This window comes from Heterocephalus glaber, unplaced genomic scaffold (assembly GCF_053883595.1).
Source record: "Heterocephalus glaber isolate CG9 unplaced genomic scaffold, H.glaber_assembly_v1.0 deba00001788, whole genome shotgun sequence".
Lineage (NCBI taxonomy): Eukaryota > Metazoa > Chordata > Mammalia > Rodentia > Bathyergidae > Heterocephalus > Heterocephalus glaber.
Window position 1 is genome coordinate 1,603,608 of NW_028258471.1, and position 18,064 is coordinate 1,621,671.

General features: G+C 34.8%; 1 protein-coding gene across 7 annotated transcripts in view; it reads right to left on the reverse strand.

Moving 5' to 3' along the window:
- Tnpo1 (transportin 1) overlaps window positions 1-18,064 on the reverse strand; it is an 83,046-nt gene that overhangs the window by 13,770 nt on the left and 51,212 nt on the right. For all 7 annotated transcript variants that reach the window (XR_015448024.1, XR_015448025.1, XM_004872862.4 and 4 more), the window contains exons 10-20: window positions 15,885-15,945; window positions 15,265-15,433; window positions 12,428-12,580; window positions 11,540-11,765; window positions 9,536-9,707; window positions 8,549-8,635; window positions 7,051-7,158; window positions 6,776-6,934; window positions 6,608-6,695; window positions 3,019-3,117; window positions 2,695-2,790 (exon numbers count right to left, since the gene is read on the reverse strand). Coding sequence is in view for 5 of the 7 variants with exons in the window: in XM_004872862.4 (XP_004872919.1) it covers window positions 2,695-2,790; window positions 3,019-3,117; window positions 6,608-6,695; window positions 6,776-6,934; window positions 7,051-7,158; window positions 8,549-8,635; window positions 9,536-9,707; window positions 11,540-11,765; window positions 12,428-12,580; window positions 15,265-15,433; window positions 15,885-15,945 (1,418 nt within the window). In the remaining 2 variants the exon portion in view is untranslated. The remainder of the gene's footprint in view (window positions 1-2,694; window positions 2,791-3,018; window positions 3,118-6,607; window positions 6,696-6,775; window positions 6,935-7,050; window positions 7,159-8,548; window positions 8,636-9,535; window positions 9,708-11,539; window positions 11,766-12,427; window positions 12,581-15,264; window positions 15,434-15,884; window positions 15,946-18,064) is intronic.

The window sequence follows — 18,064 nt, forward strand, 5'->3', positions numbered from 1 at the left end:
AAAATTTCAGAATTTAATATGTTTAGTTTTTCTCCCAAGAATTATCAATAAATGTGATTATATTTATGAATTGGCTATTTAAACACATTACTTATGTACCTATAACAGTTCAAATTTTATCTTTCACTTTCCTACATCTTTTTGGTTTTTTGAGAGAGGGTCTCACTATGTAGTTCAAGGTGATTCTCCTGACTTAGCCTCCTGAGTCTGGGATTACAGAGGTGTGCCACCATGCCCGGCAGACTATACCTCTTTTTATAAGTGATTTGATTCTTTGAAAATTATCTAGGGAAATTAATCCAAATTGATTGTTCAACATTTTGAGTTAACATTTCCCAAACACACCAGAGAACATTTGTTGCCTGATTTCAAAATCAAATTGTCAGATTTCAAGTATTATGTCATTCACTGAACGGATTGGAAAATTGCTCTGCTATGACAAATCCCATTCCAACCAACCTTGTAACTCAGATGACAGTCCACTAATTTCAAACCATATCTGAAATAAAATTCTAATAAAGGAAATTTAGACGGTCCACTGTAATGACATTGTGGACCATAGGAAAAAATAGTCCATCTTTATTATAAAAGGTGTAACACAAAATAAATAATACATCATACTGATTACATGCTAATACTTGATTTTTAAAAATTGTGAAGTGGACAAACATTCACCATCAAAATGCAAGAACTCCTTAAACTTACAAAGAGCTGAAAACAAGTGCTACTCAGAACTGCATTCTGCAATTCAAAAGTACATACATATAAATACATTTATACACAAAGGGGAAAAATACAAACAGAAAACAAACCATGAGGTGCTTTAATGGTGTTCTCTCAAAAACTTACAATTTAACCTATCATAAAAAAGGGTGGGGGGGATAAAGAAAAATGTTTAAGGATTACTTGAAGCAAACTACACAGATAATACTAAAATTCAGCAGATTCATATGAAGCCAGAGAAAGAAAACCTATGTTCAAAAGACACAAACTATGCAACATTCTCATTAAACAGGCAAGTATGAACAATCCAATGAAACATGCGATAAAGCAGATGACGGTCCATTGAAAAAGTTCAGTGTAGGATATACTAATTGGGAAAAAAGTAAGTAACATTCTAAAGAATTGGCTTTACAAAAAAATTAAGATAATGGATATTGAGTTGCTAAAATCGACAATCAGTGACTTTAATAATTAAAGAGCCCCATTTTGGAGGATAAGGAATAAAGAGCATTATACACAGACACTTGTGGCAAAAGAAATTTAATGAGCCCAAGTGCGTTTATCAATCTGATTCAGTCTATAAACTTGTAGAGCATTATCAACTATTTTATTTACTTACTTATAGTTATACTCAGTATAATCTTATAAATGAAGCCAATCTGTTAGGGGAACTATAACATTCACCAGTTGATATCCCACAAGAAACTTTAATATACATTACACTCAACATTTATTTGTAGTTATGCATTCACATTTAAAAATAAATAGGACGTTTTCTTTAGGCTCAACAATAATTTTACAATGGCCAAGTATTTCAAATCTGAATGTTATGTATAGGTACTGTGTCCTAAGGAGACAAAAATCTTACAAGATTTCATAACTATCCTATACGTAGACTTTTATACTTTCAACAAGAAAATCTAATTCACTTTGTGAAGTAAACAGTACCCATACACCTAAACAGCCAGATAATGGTTTCATAATTTAAAAGATTTCCTTCCATACCAATAAACATTATCAATTTTAATCTATTAGGGAAAAATAGATTCTATAATTTAAAAATACCAAATTAAAATGCCCCTGAAAACAAACTTTCTTATTTGGAAATCTTCATTTTAATCTTTCTCCAGTATTTTGGTAAGACCCTCATTGACTATGAATAAATTACTAGAATTATTTTAGTACAAAAAGAAAGGAATATGCTTCAATGAAAACAATTAAACAAAACATTAGCAATAGTCAGGGAGGATGGAAAGACAAGACTCAATCACTCCTATATGTGTTCTATAGTATGGAAGGTATTCTTTAATATAAACATGCTCTCTATAAATGCAAAAGAGAAACAAGCTTCCTAAGTAAAAAATCCTGCAGGGAACTGTTAAATTCCCAATTATGGAAAAATTTATGATAAAATACAAAATATGTGTCATTATTGAGCAATTTAGTCACTAAACTACAATCTATTTTTGGCTGGGGGTGGGAGATGGGGGCGGAACGGGACATGGACCAGAGACTGAACCCAAAGCCTCCCTAAGTTGCTAAGCTGTCCAGGCTGGGTCAGAACTTGTGATCCTCCTGCCTCAGTCTCCAAAGAGTGCTGGGGTTTCAGGCATGTACCAACATGCCTGGCTTGGCCATATTTCACACCCTAAAAATCATTATTTCTCACCTTCCAATTATTCTCTAAATTAACTGAAAAAGCAAAATTTCTGTTTCAATGGTTCGCTTAGCTAGAATCCATTTTAGCAAGTATTAAAACACAGGAATGTGGAAAAAAGGGTTTTCCAAATGTTTATTACAACTGGTTATGGGATGTAACTAAAATAATGTATTTCATTAATGAGAACCCAAAACAGATGTTAATAAGTTGGGTTTTTAAACTAGCATTGCTTTGGTTTCTCTACGCATCTTAATTTAAAATGAAAGACAATTAATTTTCTGATCACTGTTAACAGTTCAGACATATGGTACCTGTATTCTCCAACAACGTCTTTGGTGCGTTGGGTCTGTTAATGATTTCTACAAGCTGGTGCAACACCATAGGAATATAAGGCTGCATCTCTATACCTACATCATTCCACAAAAAGAGAAAACAAGAAAGAAAAAAATTAAATGTCAAAACATGGGCATAATACATTTTGGTTTCCTCATTCACTGTGGCATAAATCACACACACACACACACACACACACACACACACACACACACATATATGAAAACAAAAAGCAAATGAAAAAATATGAAAATATCAAGGCTCTTATACTTTTTCAGGGTAAAAAAAAAAAAAAACCTTACCCATTTGAATGGAAATTTCTCCAATTGCCCATGTGGCATTGTTGCAGACTGAAATGAACTCTGGATTTAGATTGGTTCCCAATATTGGCATAAAATCAGCTAAGGAAAAAAAAAAGTTAAGATTATGTGGTAAACTTCTCAACAGCAGTCTCTATTGCACGTCAAAGGAAATCTACTAGGTAGAAAGTAAATCTAGGCAGGAAATACTAAATTTTACCAAACACTGGAACAACAATTACAGAACCATGAAAAATATGTAACTATGTAGTATCTTTTAAAGGAGTTGGTAATATTTATCTTAAGAAACCAAAGGAGGTAATATCTGGCCAAGAAAGTTTGTGATAAGGAAACATCAGTTTGGGAATATATTAGGTATCTTTACGAAGAGTTGGTCAGATTAATCTCTCATCATTGAACTAAGAAAATTCAAATTAGAAGTGGGGAACACAAGCCAGGAGAGGTGGCACATACTTGAAATCTTAATTTCTCAGGAGGCTAAGGCAGGAAGACTGCAAGTTCAAGGGCTACCCTGGGCAACTTAGCAAGACGCAGTCTCAAAATAACAAAAAATTTAAAAGGGGAAGGACTGTTGTGTGAGGCCCTAGGTTTAATCCCCAGTGCTGGAAAAAGAGAAACAAAACAAAACAAAACACAACAAAAAGGGAGAAAATAAAATGTCATTTTCTTCTAAGCTAGTTTTTTGTATAGTGATTTTAGTCTTTTGTTTTTGGTGTAGTACGAAGGATTGAACCCAGTGCTCTACAAGGGCCGGGGATTTAGCTCAGTGGTTCTGCCACCTGCCTCACAAGTGCAAGGACCCAAGTTCGATCTCCAGTACCAAAAAAAAAAAAAAAAAATTTATCAAGGCAGGGTCTCAGTTGCCCATTCTGATCTTAAATTTGTGATTCCCCCGACCATATCCTCCCAATGTAATTGTGGTTTTTAAAGCAACTTCCACCCTACTGTTCAGATGTGATCTTCAAGTATCATTTTCCATTAAAAGGTACAAGGGGCTCTCAGAGAAATGCCTCATTAAAGAGTAAGACACGAAAGGTTTAAAACAAACCTGGACTATCCTGCTATAACAGAAGGGACTCAGGACTCAACCTGATTAAAGTGCCACTGCCAGCAGAAAGATCACTTAACTATCAAATTCAAAAAACAAACACAAATTAAACTCTGAAATACAAAAGCTATCTTTGGAGGATGCTGGGTATCAACATAATATTTTGAAAACTGGTAAATAAAGGGAAAGAATCAAGTAATTATCTTGCAACTATTTTATGATTTGTACTTCGATAACAATTTATTGATATGCGAAATCTCTTATACAATATATTTACCATTAAATGAAGAATTAGAATGTCATACATTTTTATTTTGTTTTGTTTTGGTGCCAGGGATTGAACTCAGGACCTTGCGCTTGCAAAGCAGGCGGCGGAACCACTGAGCTAAATCCTCAGCCCATAGAATGTCATACATTTTTAACTCCTAATAAATTAGTGGACTGGTATGGTTTGACCCTTCTCATTCATGTTAAAATTTAATGGCCACTGTGGCACTATTAAGAGGTGGATTAGATCATGAGGGCTTTGGAAGGATGCTTAGCTCTAGATTATAGAATATTAAACACCACTGTCTACCAAATGAACATTAGTATCTCACCAATGTTTAAAAAAAACCCCACACAAATCTATAGACACTGACAAATGTTTCCACAGAGCAAAACTATTCCCAGTTAAGAACAATCCAGACAATAACATCATGGTTGATAACATTTACGAGAAAAAAAACCAAGCCACAACACAAAAAGCACTAAAGCCACCATGATACCATTTAAATTCCTAGAGAAAGTACACAATCTCATCTATAAATCTGTAAGAAAACAAAATAAAACTGGAATCTCATTAACCTTCAGTCTCTATAGAGTTGACAAGTACACTACAAAGGACCAAGGAACATGCTTAAATGACACTAGAGATACAATCAGTAAAATCCACTAAGAAACTCTAGGACAAAAAAAAAATTTTTTTTTTTGTTAACAACAAAAAACAATTGTTAAAAAGAGATTTGAAGATATGTACTCAATATCAGAAGTTTAAAACTGGAAACTTCGTGTCTATTGCTATTGGTATATGAGAAACATGATTTATAACATACTGACAACACTTAAAGCTAGAAATCAGGGCTGTTACATTTTTTCTATTATTATGTTTTTAAACATTTTTTGAACAAAATGTTAAAATTTAAATCCTTTCATATAAATTTAATGAATCAGAAACTATAAATTGCAGGCAAGGGATTTAGCTCAGTGGTTCCATCGCCTGCCTCGAAAGCGCAAGGTCCCGAGTTTGATCCCCAGTACCAAAAAAAAAGAAACTATAAATTGGGAGTGGTGGTGATACAGGCCTACAATCCTAGCTACTTGGGGGGATGAGGCAGGAGGATAACAAATTTGAGGTCAGCCTAGATAACTTAGTGAGCTCTCATTAAAAAAAAGAACGATAGGCTGGGGATGTATGTAGCTCAGTGATAGAACGCTTGCCTAGCATGTTACAAATCCTGAGTTCTATCTCCAACATTGCCAAACCCTTCAAAAAAACAAATCACACAAAACAACCCCAGAAACTACAATTACGTGGTAAATATTTGTATTACCAACATCTCACAAATTCTTTTTACTTTCAGAGTAGTTAAGACTTAAAATTGAATAACTCAATATATCTATGTTACTGCTCAAAATCTGGAAATAATTTATTCTAAAGCACAATTATGTCAAATGAAAATCATTTGTCCATGTTTTAAATCAAGGCTTAAGTAAAATATTGTAAATAAATGCCACCAAACATGTTGAGGTATAGGAAGGAAAACACCCCCAAAACATTTACCATAAAGGTTGGAAAGCATTCAGGTTATGATGTTCAAGGAATCACTTATGCCATTAGAACAGAAAACAAATCATCATATATTTTAAAGGTGATATGTGAAGTTTCCTATGGTACCTGAAAAGTATGCTGGTATATTAGAAAAGAAACCCTAACTACAGTGGTACCTGGGTTCAAAAACTTAATTCGTTCCACGATTCTGGAAAAGATGGCCAAGTTCATGTTCATGTAGGAAAGATGGCAGCAGTCATGTTCATCACCCAAGGCAGAGTTCACAAATAACAAAAATTTGCCAAACATTTCTGTTTGCAAACCAAATTGTCTGCAAACAAAAGGGTTCGTGAATCAAGGCACCATTGTATTAGTATTCTGGGGCACCTCTATCAAAAGGAAGGCTACCCTTCAAAGTATTTACTAGCACATAATATATCCAGGTTTCACTGGTGGGCATGTCCTATACTCTAAGCTGGTACCATTTAAATTTCCTCCAGCCACAGGCCTGCCTTAGGGTGCTGAAGTGATGGTGAGCTCAAGGAAACAACATGGATTCCTCACCTCCTGCCTGCTTCAATCAGAGCAGCTTAACTTTTAACTTGCCATAAATTATAAATGCTGAGATTCCATGAAATTTATTTTTAATAAAACAATAGAAATCAGATGTAAAAATAATTTTAAACCACACCAATAGCAGAAAATATTCGTACCTATAAAAGGCTTAACATGCTGAAAGCAAGCTTTAGTCAGGTCACCTAATAGTGCAAATGAACTCTGTCGAACTTCTGGCATTTTATCCTACAAGAAATAAGAAGAAGTTAACCCCAAAGTGACACAGAGAACCAAGTTTCAATTCACTTTAACTTTACAAGTCTCACCTGCATGCACTGATACATTAATGTTAGGATGTTACTTCGGGCTACCAGCTGTTCAATGTTGCCTCCAAGTCCTTCAGCTAGGCCACTGAGTAAATCAAGAGCTACGATCATAAAATCTTTATCTGGAGCCTCATATTGATCTGGTTGAGCATTGTTTAGCTGAAATTAAACAATATTTTTGCTTTTAATTGGTTACTGAAAAAGTTTGGATACATTATGCATTATATTTAGAGAAATGTGATGTAGGAAGGGAAAGATATTTAAAAAAAAAATACCATAGCTTGTGCAAGAGTCTTCTGTACTAGGTTTACACAACGCTGATACACAGGTTCACAGTATGGCAGGAAGCCAGACTGCAGGGCTGTGGCAACTGAAGATAGGCACTAGAAAGAATAAAGCACACACACTGTATTTTCTGAGCATGTTTAACATTGTGATAAATGCTTCAAACTACTCAAAAAGATCCTGGTCATTTATGAGTCAACTCTACTAGTCTACAGTAGCAGATCTGTCTTTTCAAACCTCTCCTTTGGCTGTCTATACTCATTGTTGACACCCTGCCAGTTAATCAGAAGTTTACTCAGAAAAAAGGTAAGACAGTTTCTATAGTGAGTTTTATCCTTCAAAGGGCACATTATTGTATGTTCATATTTTTTGCTCAAATTTAAGTGATATATTTATTCATGTTACCATATTAGTCAATGAAACAGATGAACTTTGTGGGGACATTCTGAGTCTTTGCTTGAAAGTAATACATATACTGAACATGTACAGATTTCTCCCTAAACAATACTATGTAACGGCTATTTACATTAAAGAAGGAATTATAAGTAATCTAGAGAGGATTTAAAATATACAGGTGGATATGTACAGGTTATATGCAAATATAGTACCACTTTATATAAAGAACTTGAGCACCCACAGATGTGTATGGGGAGGGGACCTGGAACCAATCCCCATACTAAGGGCTGTCATATATAGAATGAGCCATAATGATTATTGTTTTGTTGGACCAAAATTAACCACTGCTCTTAGTCTCAGAAGGTTTCACTTCTCTGCCTAGAGAGAGAATCCATGGCAAAAGTAGATGATCCTTAAAATAATCAGGGGAACAAGAATGTAAAGGACTGAATTTGCTCTATCAATGTCAAATTAACTTGGTTTAAGTTACTACACTTTGTATTAAAAATCACATTACATTTCTTTTTGGGTTAAAAAATACCCCTAAGTAAGGCCGGGGATTTAGCTCAGTGGTTTCTCCACCTGCTGCGCAAGTGCAAGGACCTGAGTTCAATCCCTGGTACGAAAAAAAAAAGTACCCCTAAGTGGGCCAGGGATTTAGCTCAGTGGCACTGCACCTGCCTTGCAAGCACAAGGTCCTGAGGTTCGATCCCCGGTACCAAAAAAAAAAGGCAAAAAAAAACCCTAAGCATACACACAAAATAATTCAAATTAGAAAGTAAATGTACAAAGTGAAGTCCCTCCTTACTGGTACCATTGCTACTTCACATGTATGTGCACAGGCAAGATAGAATAAGTAATGTATAAAAGAATTTAAAATATGACATAAATACAGTAGGTATGACTACAGGTGTGCACCATTATGCCTGGCTCTGATGTACTCTAAAGTATCATGTTAAATTTATTCAACATTTCAATAGAAATAGGTCTATCAACTTATCAAGACTATTCATTACATACAATCATTCTGGATTAGAACCTGTGCTTCTGAATAAATACATTGTCAAAGTAAGTACTACCAGCCCAGCATACCTCAAGTAAAGGGAAGAGATCTTTATCTTCATCCTTTAACATGTTCCATTTCTGGATCAGTGGAGGCATTAGCATCTGAATATATTCCTATTTACAATGACGAAAAACATATAAAGCTCCACTATCATATGTAAATAAGTCCATTTTGAGTCTATGAAAATTAAAATCCATTTAGAGCAATTGTGTAAAATCATTAAAGAAGGTATTTTAAGATTCATTTCTCGGTCTACACAGACCTTGTGAAAATTTTCTTTTGACTAACTTTCAATTTACCTCATTTTAAAATCATTTTCTCTTTTTGGAAATACAATGTATATCAATAAAACACATCACTGTATCAAAGCACACTACTTGTTAAAACACAATCAATGCATATTTAAGGTTTATCCTCTAATGACATTTTTAATCCATTCCCTTTTTATAGGTGCTATTACTACAGGCAAGGTATAGAACTCCTCTACCATTAAGCATGTTGATCTATTACCTCAATCTGTAATTGTTTTACAGTGTACTTCCCATATCTGTACACTCTGGGGAGAAAACAAAATAAATGTAAAGGAACAATGTTTCTGAAGTAGTAGCTATAAGAACACTTGGAATTAAGAAATGCGGAGTATAAAAACTTTTTAATTCCCTTTCCTCTACATACTCTAAAAAAAAATTGAGTTGGTGCAATGATATGATGATATAATTCTGACACTAAGTAAATGCTTATTTTTAAAATACTGTTTGCATGCGGATACACTTGCTGATTTGTTCTTACTTTCAGTGCTGGGTAGAAACTCAGGGCCTCAAACATACTAGGCAAGAGTTCTAGCACTGAGGCATGCCCTCAGCCTCCACTTGCTGCTTTTTTAAGATCTATATTCTTAATGTAGCAAAAACTGTTCATATCTCACCAAGTGCTGTTTCCAAGTAAATGCTAATCTATCGAGTACTGCTTATGGTGTGTATTTTTCCCCACAATAGTTGTTCATAGATACTTACTGGTTTGTTTAAATGATGTCCAACTGAATCTGCTAATGTTCCTATGGCATCATAAAGAATGAGCAGGTTCTTATGCTGGTATTTACTAAATGCAAAGACCAGAGTATCAAGTATATATGCAAGATAAGGAACAAGTTCTGTACAAGCCTCCTCCTCTAGAGTAGCAAAGGCACTAAAATTAAAACAAAAGAATATTACTATTGCATAAAAGAGCTTATAATAGGAAATTAAATCTATTGCTTATAATACATCTCTTTATGCATTCCTTGCCTTCTATCAGATGCTTATTTTTATTTTCTTCAACATTTCTTATGATTTCTTCCTTTCCAAGAGACTGTCACCCATGACCATTTGCTTAACTATGAAGGTAAGATTGAAAACTATAAAAGTTCTTGGTTCTATTTACTCATTCAACATGTTTGGTGCTTACTACTTATGTAGTACTGAGTACTGAATATAGCAATGAACAGAACAATGTATCCATTTTCAGGGAGGTTGGATTTTTCTGATTAATGAAGTTAGAATTAAAACTGTATGTTTCACTTTACACTTTATTCTTCATATGCAGATCAAGGGTTACAAAAAGCCAATAGAAACATTCTAATGTGAATATGTTTAAGATGTGTAAGAACACAGCACTACCACTACTCACCTTAAAGTCCACAGTATATTTGTTACTACAAGTATGTGTTATATATAACTATTACGACAAATGTATAAACAAATGATGAAGCTATAGCACCTCAGTACAATTAATCTGAGACCTAAATTTGTCTTATTAACATTTATCTTGTTTCATTCAATTTGGAATCTTCCTAAAATGACAGGGTTAAGCCATAAGTTAGTGAAAAATCCTAATTGTTAGCACTCTGAACTATTTATGCATTTCTTTCATAGCACTTGCCATAAATGATACCATATTGTTTTTCAGTATTTTCTGGGAGCCTTAAGTTTCAAGATGGCAGGTAGTATTAGCCCAACTTAATAGCTTAAAACCCCACACTTAATAAGCTTAAAAAAATGCTGAATGAATAAACTATAAGAAATCAAATACAATCTATCCTCCCCAACCTTAAAAAAAGATTTAGTGTAATTAATCACTATAAATGCTTGTTAAACTTCTTTCTAGCACATCAAAAATTAGAACTCTTGGGGCCAGGGATTTAGCTCAGCGGTTTTGCAGCCTGCTGCACAAGCGCAAGGACCCGAGTTCAATCCCCAGTACCAAAAAAAATTAGGACTCTTTGACATTATTCTTTTAGATCTAGTAAGGGTCAACTCAAATTTACTTTCTATTTTAAAATTATTTCTTCCTATTGAAAAAGTTAGTGGCAAACCCAATTATACTTGGGAAAGTGACAGATATAAATGTGAGTGGCAAGCTCTTTTAGTACCTAAGTTTGTCCCAGGAAACAAACTTTGAATGCAACTATAGGTCTGATATAACCCTAAATCCAACTAAAGCAGATCCACAAAGCACTAAGAGTCATAGCTGTTAAGTTATCAACCGCAGGTCTAAAGACCTTTCTGTGGAGTTATGGTAGTTACTGTGTAGATTACGGTGCAAATCTACTCAAACTTAGTTATTCCTTCAAAAGAAGCTCTACTACCATCATTTCAATTGTCTAAAAGAATGAGGGTCAAAGACAATTCTACTTTTAGAGTCACTGAGATGAAAAAGAATGAGCTGAAGAAGAAAAGCAAACACCTGCTTATTTAGGGTTACATTTTGATTCAGGTAAAAACTGTAAGTAAAAATTTCCCAACCAAACAAAATGTATAAAATACGATAATGTGCAAATCCCAAAGCTACAGGCCAACTTCACCAAGAAAAAGCAAGAAAAATTAAACTTACTGTATCGCTTCTAAGGTTTTTTTTGTTGTTGTTGTTATGAAATACTCCGCAAACAGTTTAATATCAACATTCTATTACAAGGCTGAAAATCAGTCTCTCACTAAATTACCAGCTCTCACAATGAACACCATGTTGGGAATTTGACCCACCTGCAGGCAGCTTCTTGTACTCTCTTGTTGCTATCCAAGATACGCTTTAGCAACTCTGTCATTAATGGCTTTAGGTATGTGTCCGGTGGCTGGCTGACTACCCAGTGTGCATAGCGACTAAGAGTCCAGCATGTTATGGAACGCACAAGAGCCTTTTTATCAGAGAGGCACTGAATAAGGTGAGGAATGAGCTCAGGCAGGTATGGAATCATACCCTGCATGCAACCTAAAACAACAAAAGTCTTTCAAAAAGTGCTAAATTTAGTTAAAACAAAATCATTTCATTTGAATATGGAAATGATACATATATCCATGGAAAATCTGTATTTTCACTGCTATAAATATGATAGCCTATAGCACTAGCTGCTCATAAATATAGCAGCAAAGATACTGTATTTACCTTTGCTACAAAAATAATGGGCTTCAGAAATGCCTGTAAAATGTTTCAATTTCTCATAGGCAGATGTTTGCAACCAAAACAGAAAAATGATTCTTTGATGACACACTTGTTTTATCACATTTCCTAAACTTACCTAAGAAATAAAATTGTTTTTCTAGTAATGAGGATGCTTCAGATATCAAGAGTCCTCAGATTCTGTTCCCTTTAAGAAAAACATTTGCAAAATATCTGGCTGAGGTTAAAAATAAACCTATGACTGTTTAATAGTTAAACTACTTCAAAGTAAAATGTTACTGTAAGATGGTGCTTGTATCCAATCATCCCTTTTAAAGTTAATATGGACACAGTCCTGTCTATCCCACACTGATATTACAAGACAGCAATGTAGTATGGAATTCAGAGGAAAGAGTCTTGGGTTACTGAGTAACAACTGCTTAACATAGCCTAGCCTTATTAGCACCTATAAAATGGACTTAACCCGGACTTACCTTCAGCAATTGCTCCTAAAACCAAGATGCCCGATTCTTTAACAACCCATTCATGATGAAAAAGTAATTCTTTCAAAAGAGGCAAAATATGTGGCAAGAGCTCATCACGATAAACATTTGCAAGAACATCTAGGGCAGCAGCAGAACATTTTCCTAAGGAGATATTTAATTTAAAAATGTTACACTAATCTCAATTATCTTTTAATTATATATTTAAAAAGTATTTATTGTATGTATAATGCTTTATAGATATAGGGAGATATTAAATAGGATAGTCATGAAAAATTCCATTAGATAGGATACATTTTTATGACAAAAAAATTATTAAGACATTCTGTTCTGTCATACTGAATAGTACAGCAACAGAAGAAAATCTGTACTGACACAGAGTGAGGTATATGACATACAATACAGAATCTGATTTTATTTTGGGAAATTCAGCCTCACCTTTTCTTTAAAAAGACATAGACATGGGGCCGGGGATTTAGCTCAGTGGTTTCACCGCCTGCTGCGCAAACACAAGGACCCGAGTTCAATCCCCGGTACCAAAAAAAAAAAAAAAGACATAGACATGTTTTTCAATACATACAAAGAAAAGCTTCTGGGAGGATATAAAGATGTGTAGGATGTGAAGAGGTGTTTCCTTCCTCTCTTCAATGTACATTATTGTTTTTGAAGAGTTAACCAACCATATTTCAATCTCAATATAGCCTGCCCTTCTCAATTGAACAGCAGGGATGTAAGGCAAATCAATCTGTGACTACAGTAAAGATCTTGAACTGTCCTACTGAAGGAGACTCGGGTTCCAATGCTGGATGTGTTGTCAGTACTAGCTACGCTAGCTAATTTTGGGCAAGATTCTCTTTTTGCCATTTCTTTTGTTTGTTTGTTTTTTTGTTTTTGTTTTTAGGTACCAGGGATCGAATGCGGATCTTTGCGCTTGCATAGCAGGCAGCAAAACCACTGAGCTAAATCCCCGGGCCTTTTTGCCATTTCTTTACCTACCTAAGATGCTGGAAAGATTAAATGTAACATGGGCCAGGGATTTAGCTCAGTGGCACTGCGCCTGCCTGGCAAGCACAAGGTCCTAAATTCAATCCCCAGTATGGGGATTAAATGTAACATGAATGCAAAGTCACATAGTCTAGTGCTAAGCACATTAGTCACTCTAAGTAAAATGTTAGCCATAAGACGAAATAGCCAACAGAATTAATATTATCTAAAAACAGAAAAACACACTCCTGGCTGTTTTATGTCCCTAACCATTTAACAATTATTACAACATCTTGAGCTAAAAAGAAAATTGGCATTCTTTACTAGAGGTGACTTTGTTCCCTCAGGGTCATCTGGCAATGTCTGGAGACATACTTGTGTCCACTACTGGCATTCTGGGCAGAAGACAGGGATGCTGTTCAATAACCTACAGTGTACAGGACAGGCCCCACAAGAATAATTTTTTTTGGCCCAAAATGCCAACAGTGCTAAGAGTGACAAAATTTTAAAAACCAGTAAGCAAGCAAAAGCAAAACAAAGAGTCATAGGTTCCTTCCTCTATAATTAAGAGTGTGGGTCAGATGGTCAGCTAGGTGATGTGAATTTGCAGCTAAAGCTGAAAATTAAGATTTTTTTAAAAAAAGCATACATTTTATGTTTTGAATATAACAATTTATATTATTTTAGAATTATCTAATAACCAGTCGAATCTCATGCAAAATAGCACATACAAAAACTTAGGAAACAGGAAAAGTTTGTGGCTACATTTGTATTTTATTCTATTAACACACAATCTTAGCAGGTCCCCAGTGACAGGCAAAACAAAATCACAATGGCATCCCTTCACATTCACTGTAAGGCGTACCATGAAAGAGATTTAGTAACAAGTATCAGAGGAGAAACTGAAACTGTAAGACAATCCAGGTGACAAGGTAAAATGGCATAGCCATTCTGGAATACATTCCGATAGCTCTTCAAAAAGTTTGAACAGTTAGTTACCATACGATTCTGCGATCTCATTCCTAAGTACACATCGAAGAGAAGTGAAAGTATGTGTCTACACAAAACTTTTACATTAATACTCAACAACAGCCAAAATAAAGAAACAACACAAACATACATTAATTGATGTGTGGAAAAAGATCTGCTGTGCTAATACAGTGGAATATTATTTAACAATAAAAAATAAAGTACTGATATATGTTAAAACACAGATGAACCACAGGCAAGGTGGTGCACACCCGTAAGCCCAGCACTTAGGAGGCTGAGGCAAGAAGACTGCTGCAAGTTCAAGGTCAGCTGGGGTTATATAATAAGACCCTGTCACAACCAACCAACCAACCAACCAAAAAGGATGAATCCTGAAAACCTTGAGACTATGAAAAAAGACAGTCTTAAAAGACCATTCCATTTATATAAAATGTCTAAAAAGAGGGCCAGGGATTTAGCCCAGTGTCACTGCACCTACCTCGCAAGTGCAAGGTCCTGAGTTCAATCCCCAGTACCAAAAAATAAAATAAAAAATAAAACTGTCTAGAAAGAGTCAAATACATAAGACACAAAATACAGATTAGTAGTTATACTGGGTTGGGGAAAAGTAGGGATGGGGTTTCTTTTGGGGGTAATAAAAAAAAGTCCTATGTTAATTGTAATGATGGCTGGATAGCTCTGTGAATATACTCAATCCTCCTAATGTCTACATTTTTTTCTGGTTCTGGGACTCAAACTGAGGACCTTACACTTACCAGGCAGGCGTGGCATCACTGAGCTAAATCCCTGGCCCCTAATGTCTACACTTTAATGGGTGAATTATATAGTTTATCAAGTGATTTTCTTTCACTTACTTAGATTCCAGTCAGAAATTGTATCATCATCATCAATTTCATCATCATCTTCCTCTTCCTCTTCAATTCCATCTTCATCATGCTGCTGAGCCACTGTCCTTGATCTATGAAAACGTGGCCTTATATCTTGTTCACTATCAGGAATTGTTTCATCCTCTTCAACATCACCCTGTTTTTTTTTAAAGGGAAATTTTTGGAATAACCTATGTATAAGTAAAACAATCAGGGCATCCAAAAATGGTACCATGCATAAGATTTTGAAGAATACTTTCTGATTAAGAACTACTCCCTGGTGCAGAAAATGTTTCCTTGTGGAAGGAAGAAAAGAATAGGACATAACACCTGTTAGGGTATGAAGTCCTTTCAGGTCCACTATATTGTATTAGCTCATACAATCTAAGTGTAGCTGAATCAAGTTCAGATCAGCATATTAAGGAAGTATAATTTCAAATAAACTGCAAATAAACATTCATTGTTTATTCTCTCCTTGAATTTTTCTAGCCTACTGTAACAGGAAGCCTATTTACATAAGGCTAAATCTACATAAATGTTCTATTAGCCAAAGATTTACTAACATAAAAAACACATTTCCTATCTATCAGAAAGGTTTCCTTCCTTACCTTAAGCAGGATAATATCTATATCTGAGTACTTCATGCCATTCACTAACACAGGAATCAACCTATAAAGAAATCAATTTGTGAAACAAAGATCCAATGACCTAAACAGAATTAAGTTTTAACAACCTTGTGTATACAATGAAAGAGACAACTACAGTAACATTGTCTTTGAGCATATTCAGTGATATGTCTGCCCTTATTAACTAAACGAATACTAATAAGGAGGAAGCAGGGAGACTCAAATGTGAGTCCTGCCAAAGCTTCAAGCTCAAGTCACTGTGAATTCCAAAACACTAACACTAGTTAAATATTGTAGTTAGAAGAAGATAACAGGATTTTCACACAATCGTATTTCATAAGCTATAGACATTTTGTAGGAAAACCAGGTCTACTTGGATCACTGACAGATAAACTATTAATGATCTCTGTGAACAATATGAAGGAATGGTGAAGACATGTCAGAATGGAAGACAGTACTGAGGAACAATGCGCCCATCTACCCTTTGAATTTTTTAAGAAGGAAACTGGAGCAAGTTACGATGTTATCTGAAAAAGAGGCAACAGGGAAAAGTTTAAACAATAACTACTTGAAGGACTGAGGTCCCTGGGGATAAGAAAAAAACATTATGTTGTTTTTATCTCAAGCAGAAAGACTGATTAGGAAGAAAACTCACATGAAAACCTATGCATAAGATTTGAGGCAAGACAAAGGGGTCACCTGTTTTCTCTATAAAACAGAAGTACCCAAAGAACTGTATAAGACTGACAGAAGGTTTGACACAGTTGCTCTGTTGGCAGATAAAAGCTAATCTGGAACAAAGAATGCCAGATGGCATAAAGTGACCATAGAATGTTGCAACAATTTCCCTAGCAATTAACTTTCCCCAGTAGTATTCAACAGCCTGGTTAAGAAGCAAAGGAGGGAAATAATCCAGAGTAGGGGAGACAGATGAAGGGTAGCTAGAAGTTTACTGCTGGTATGGTTTATCTGCACTTATGGTACCTATCAGATAAAGATGAATCTGAGATTAGGAAAACACAAAGAGGTTAGGGTTAGGCTGTGGCATGGGGCGGCAGATGGGCTCTAGTAAGTTTTGCAGAAAATTTGGAACTGGTATTTGGCAAGTAAAAACAGGAGGTGGAAAGTAAAATATGGATGTCAACTATGACTATGCGGCAATCTGGCAAATGTCTGACGAAGTCACAAGGCAGGTTATTACGTTTGAACAGGCCCAATTTTTAAGCAGCTTTCTTCTAAGGTCTCATCTAGTCATTAGAAACAAGAGTCTTTAATAGAACATTATGAGATGGTATTAATACCAACAACAAATGTTTACTGAGTAGTTAATATTCATTGTTGTTGTTTTACATGGGTAATCTATTCATACAATAGCCCTGTAAAATGTTAGTGTATAAAAACAAAGATGAAAAAAAGTCAAAATAATTTTTTGGGAAAAAAAAAAGAAAGAAACAAAAATGTAAGAGTTCTACCAGATAACAAAATATATTATTAAATGTATAATAATCAAAATAATATACTAGTTGAAAAAGACTATATAGCCTAGAAACAAATACAAAATTTAATGTTATCCTTATTACATCAGTGCTTTCTAAAAATTTTTTTTTCAAAACTTCATATACACATTGATGTTGACATTATCCCTGCCTACCAATGCATCATTAAAAAAGTAGAGCACGCTGTTTTATATATAAAAATGGCACCCACTGGCTGTGGTGGTGCATGCATGTAATCTCTGCTACTTAGGACACTGAGGTGGGAGGATGCCAAGCCCAAAGTCAGCCTGGGCAACACAGTAAGTTTTTGTTTTCTCAAAAATAAAAACAACATAAACAAAAATAACATCCCTCAAAAAATATTCATTATGTAGCATTATGCAGTTCTATTATTATGAACCCTTTCAGCTGGGGGGATTAAAAAGCCACCCCAACAGTGGAAGGTAGACAAATCACCCCCAATCATGATTGCTTTGAGCTAGCTGTTTAACATTTGTGCTGACAAGCACAGCAAACCTGTTACCAAATGCCTACTTGTTTTAAGAATGTTTGGACTGTATAATGCGAGTATCTAGTTATAGAGGCTCGTATTATAAATAATACCTCCTAATGTTATAGCTTAGTTTTTCATTAAATCACTATCTAGTTTAATAAAAATATTTATGA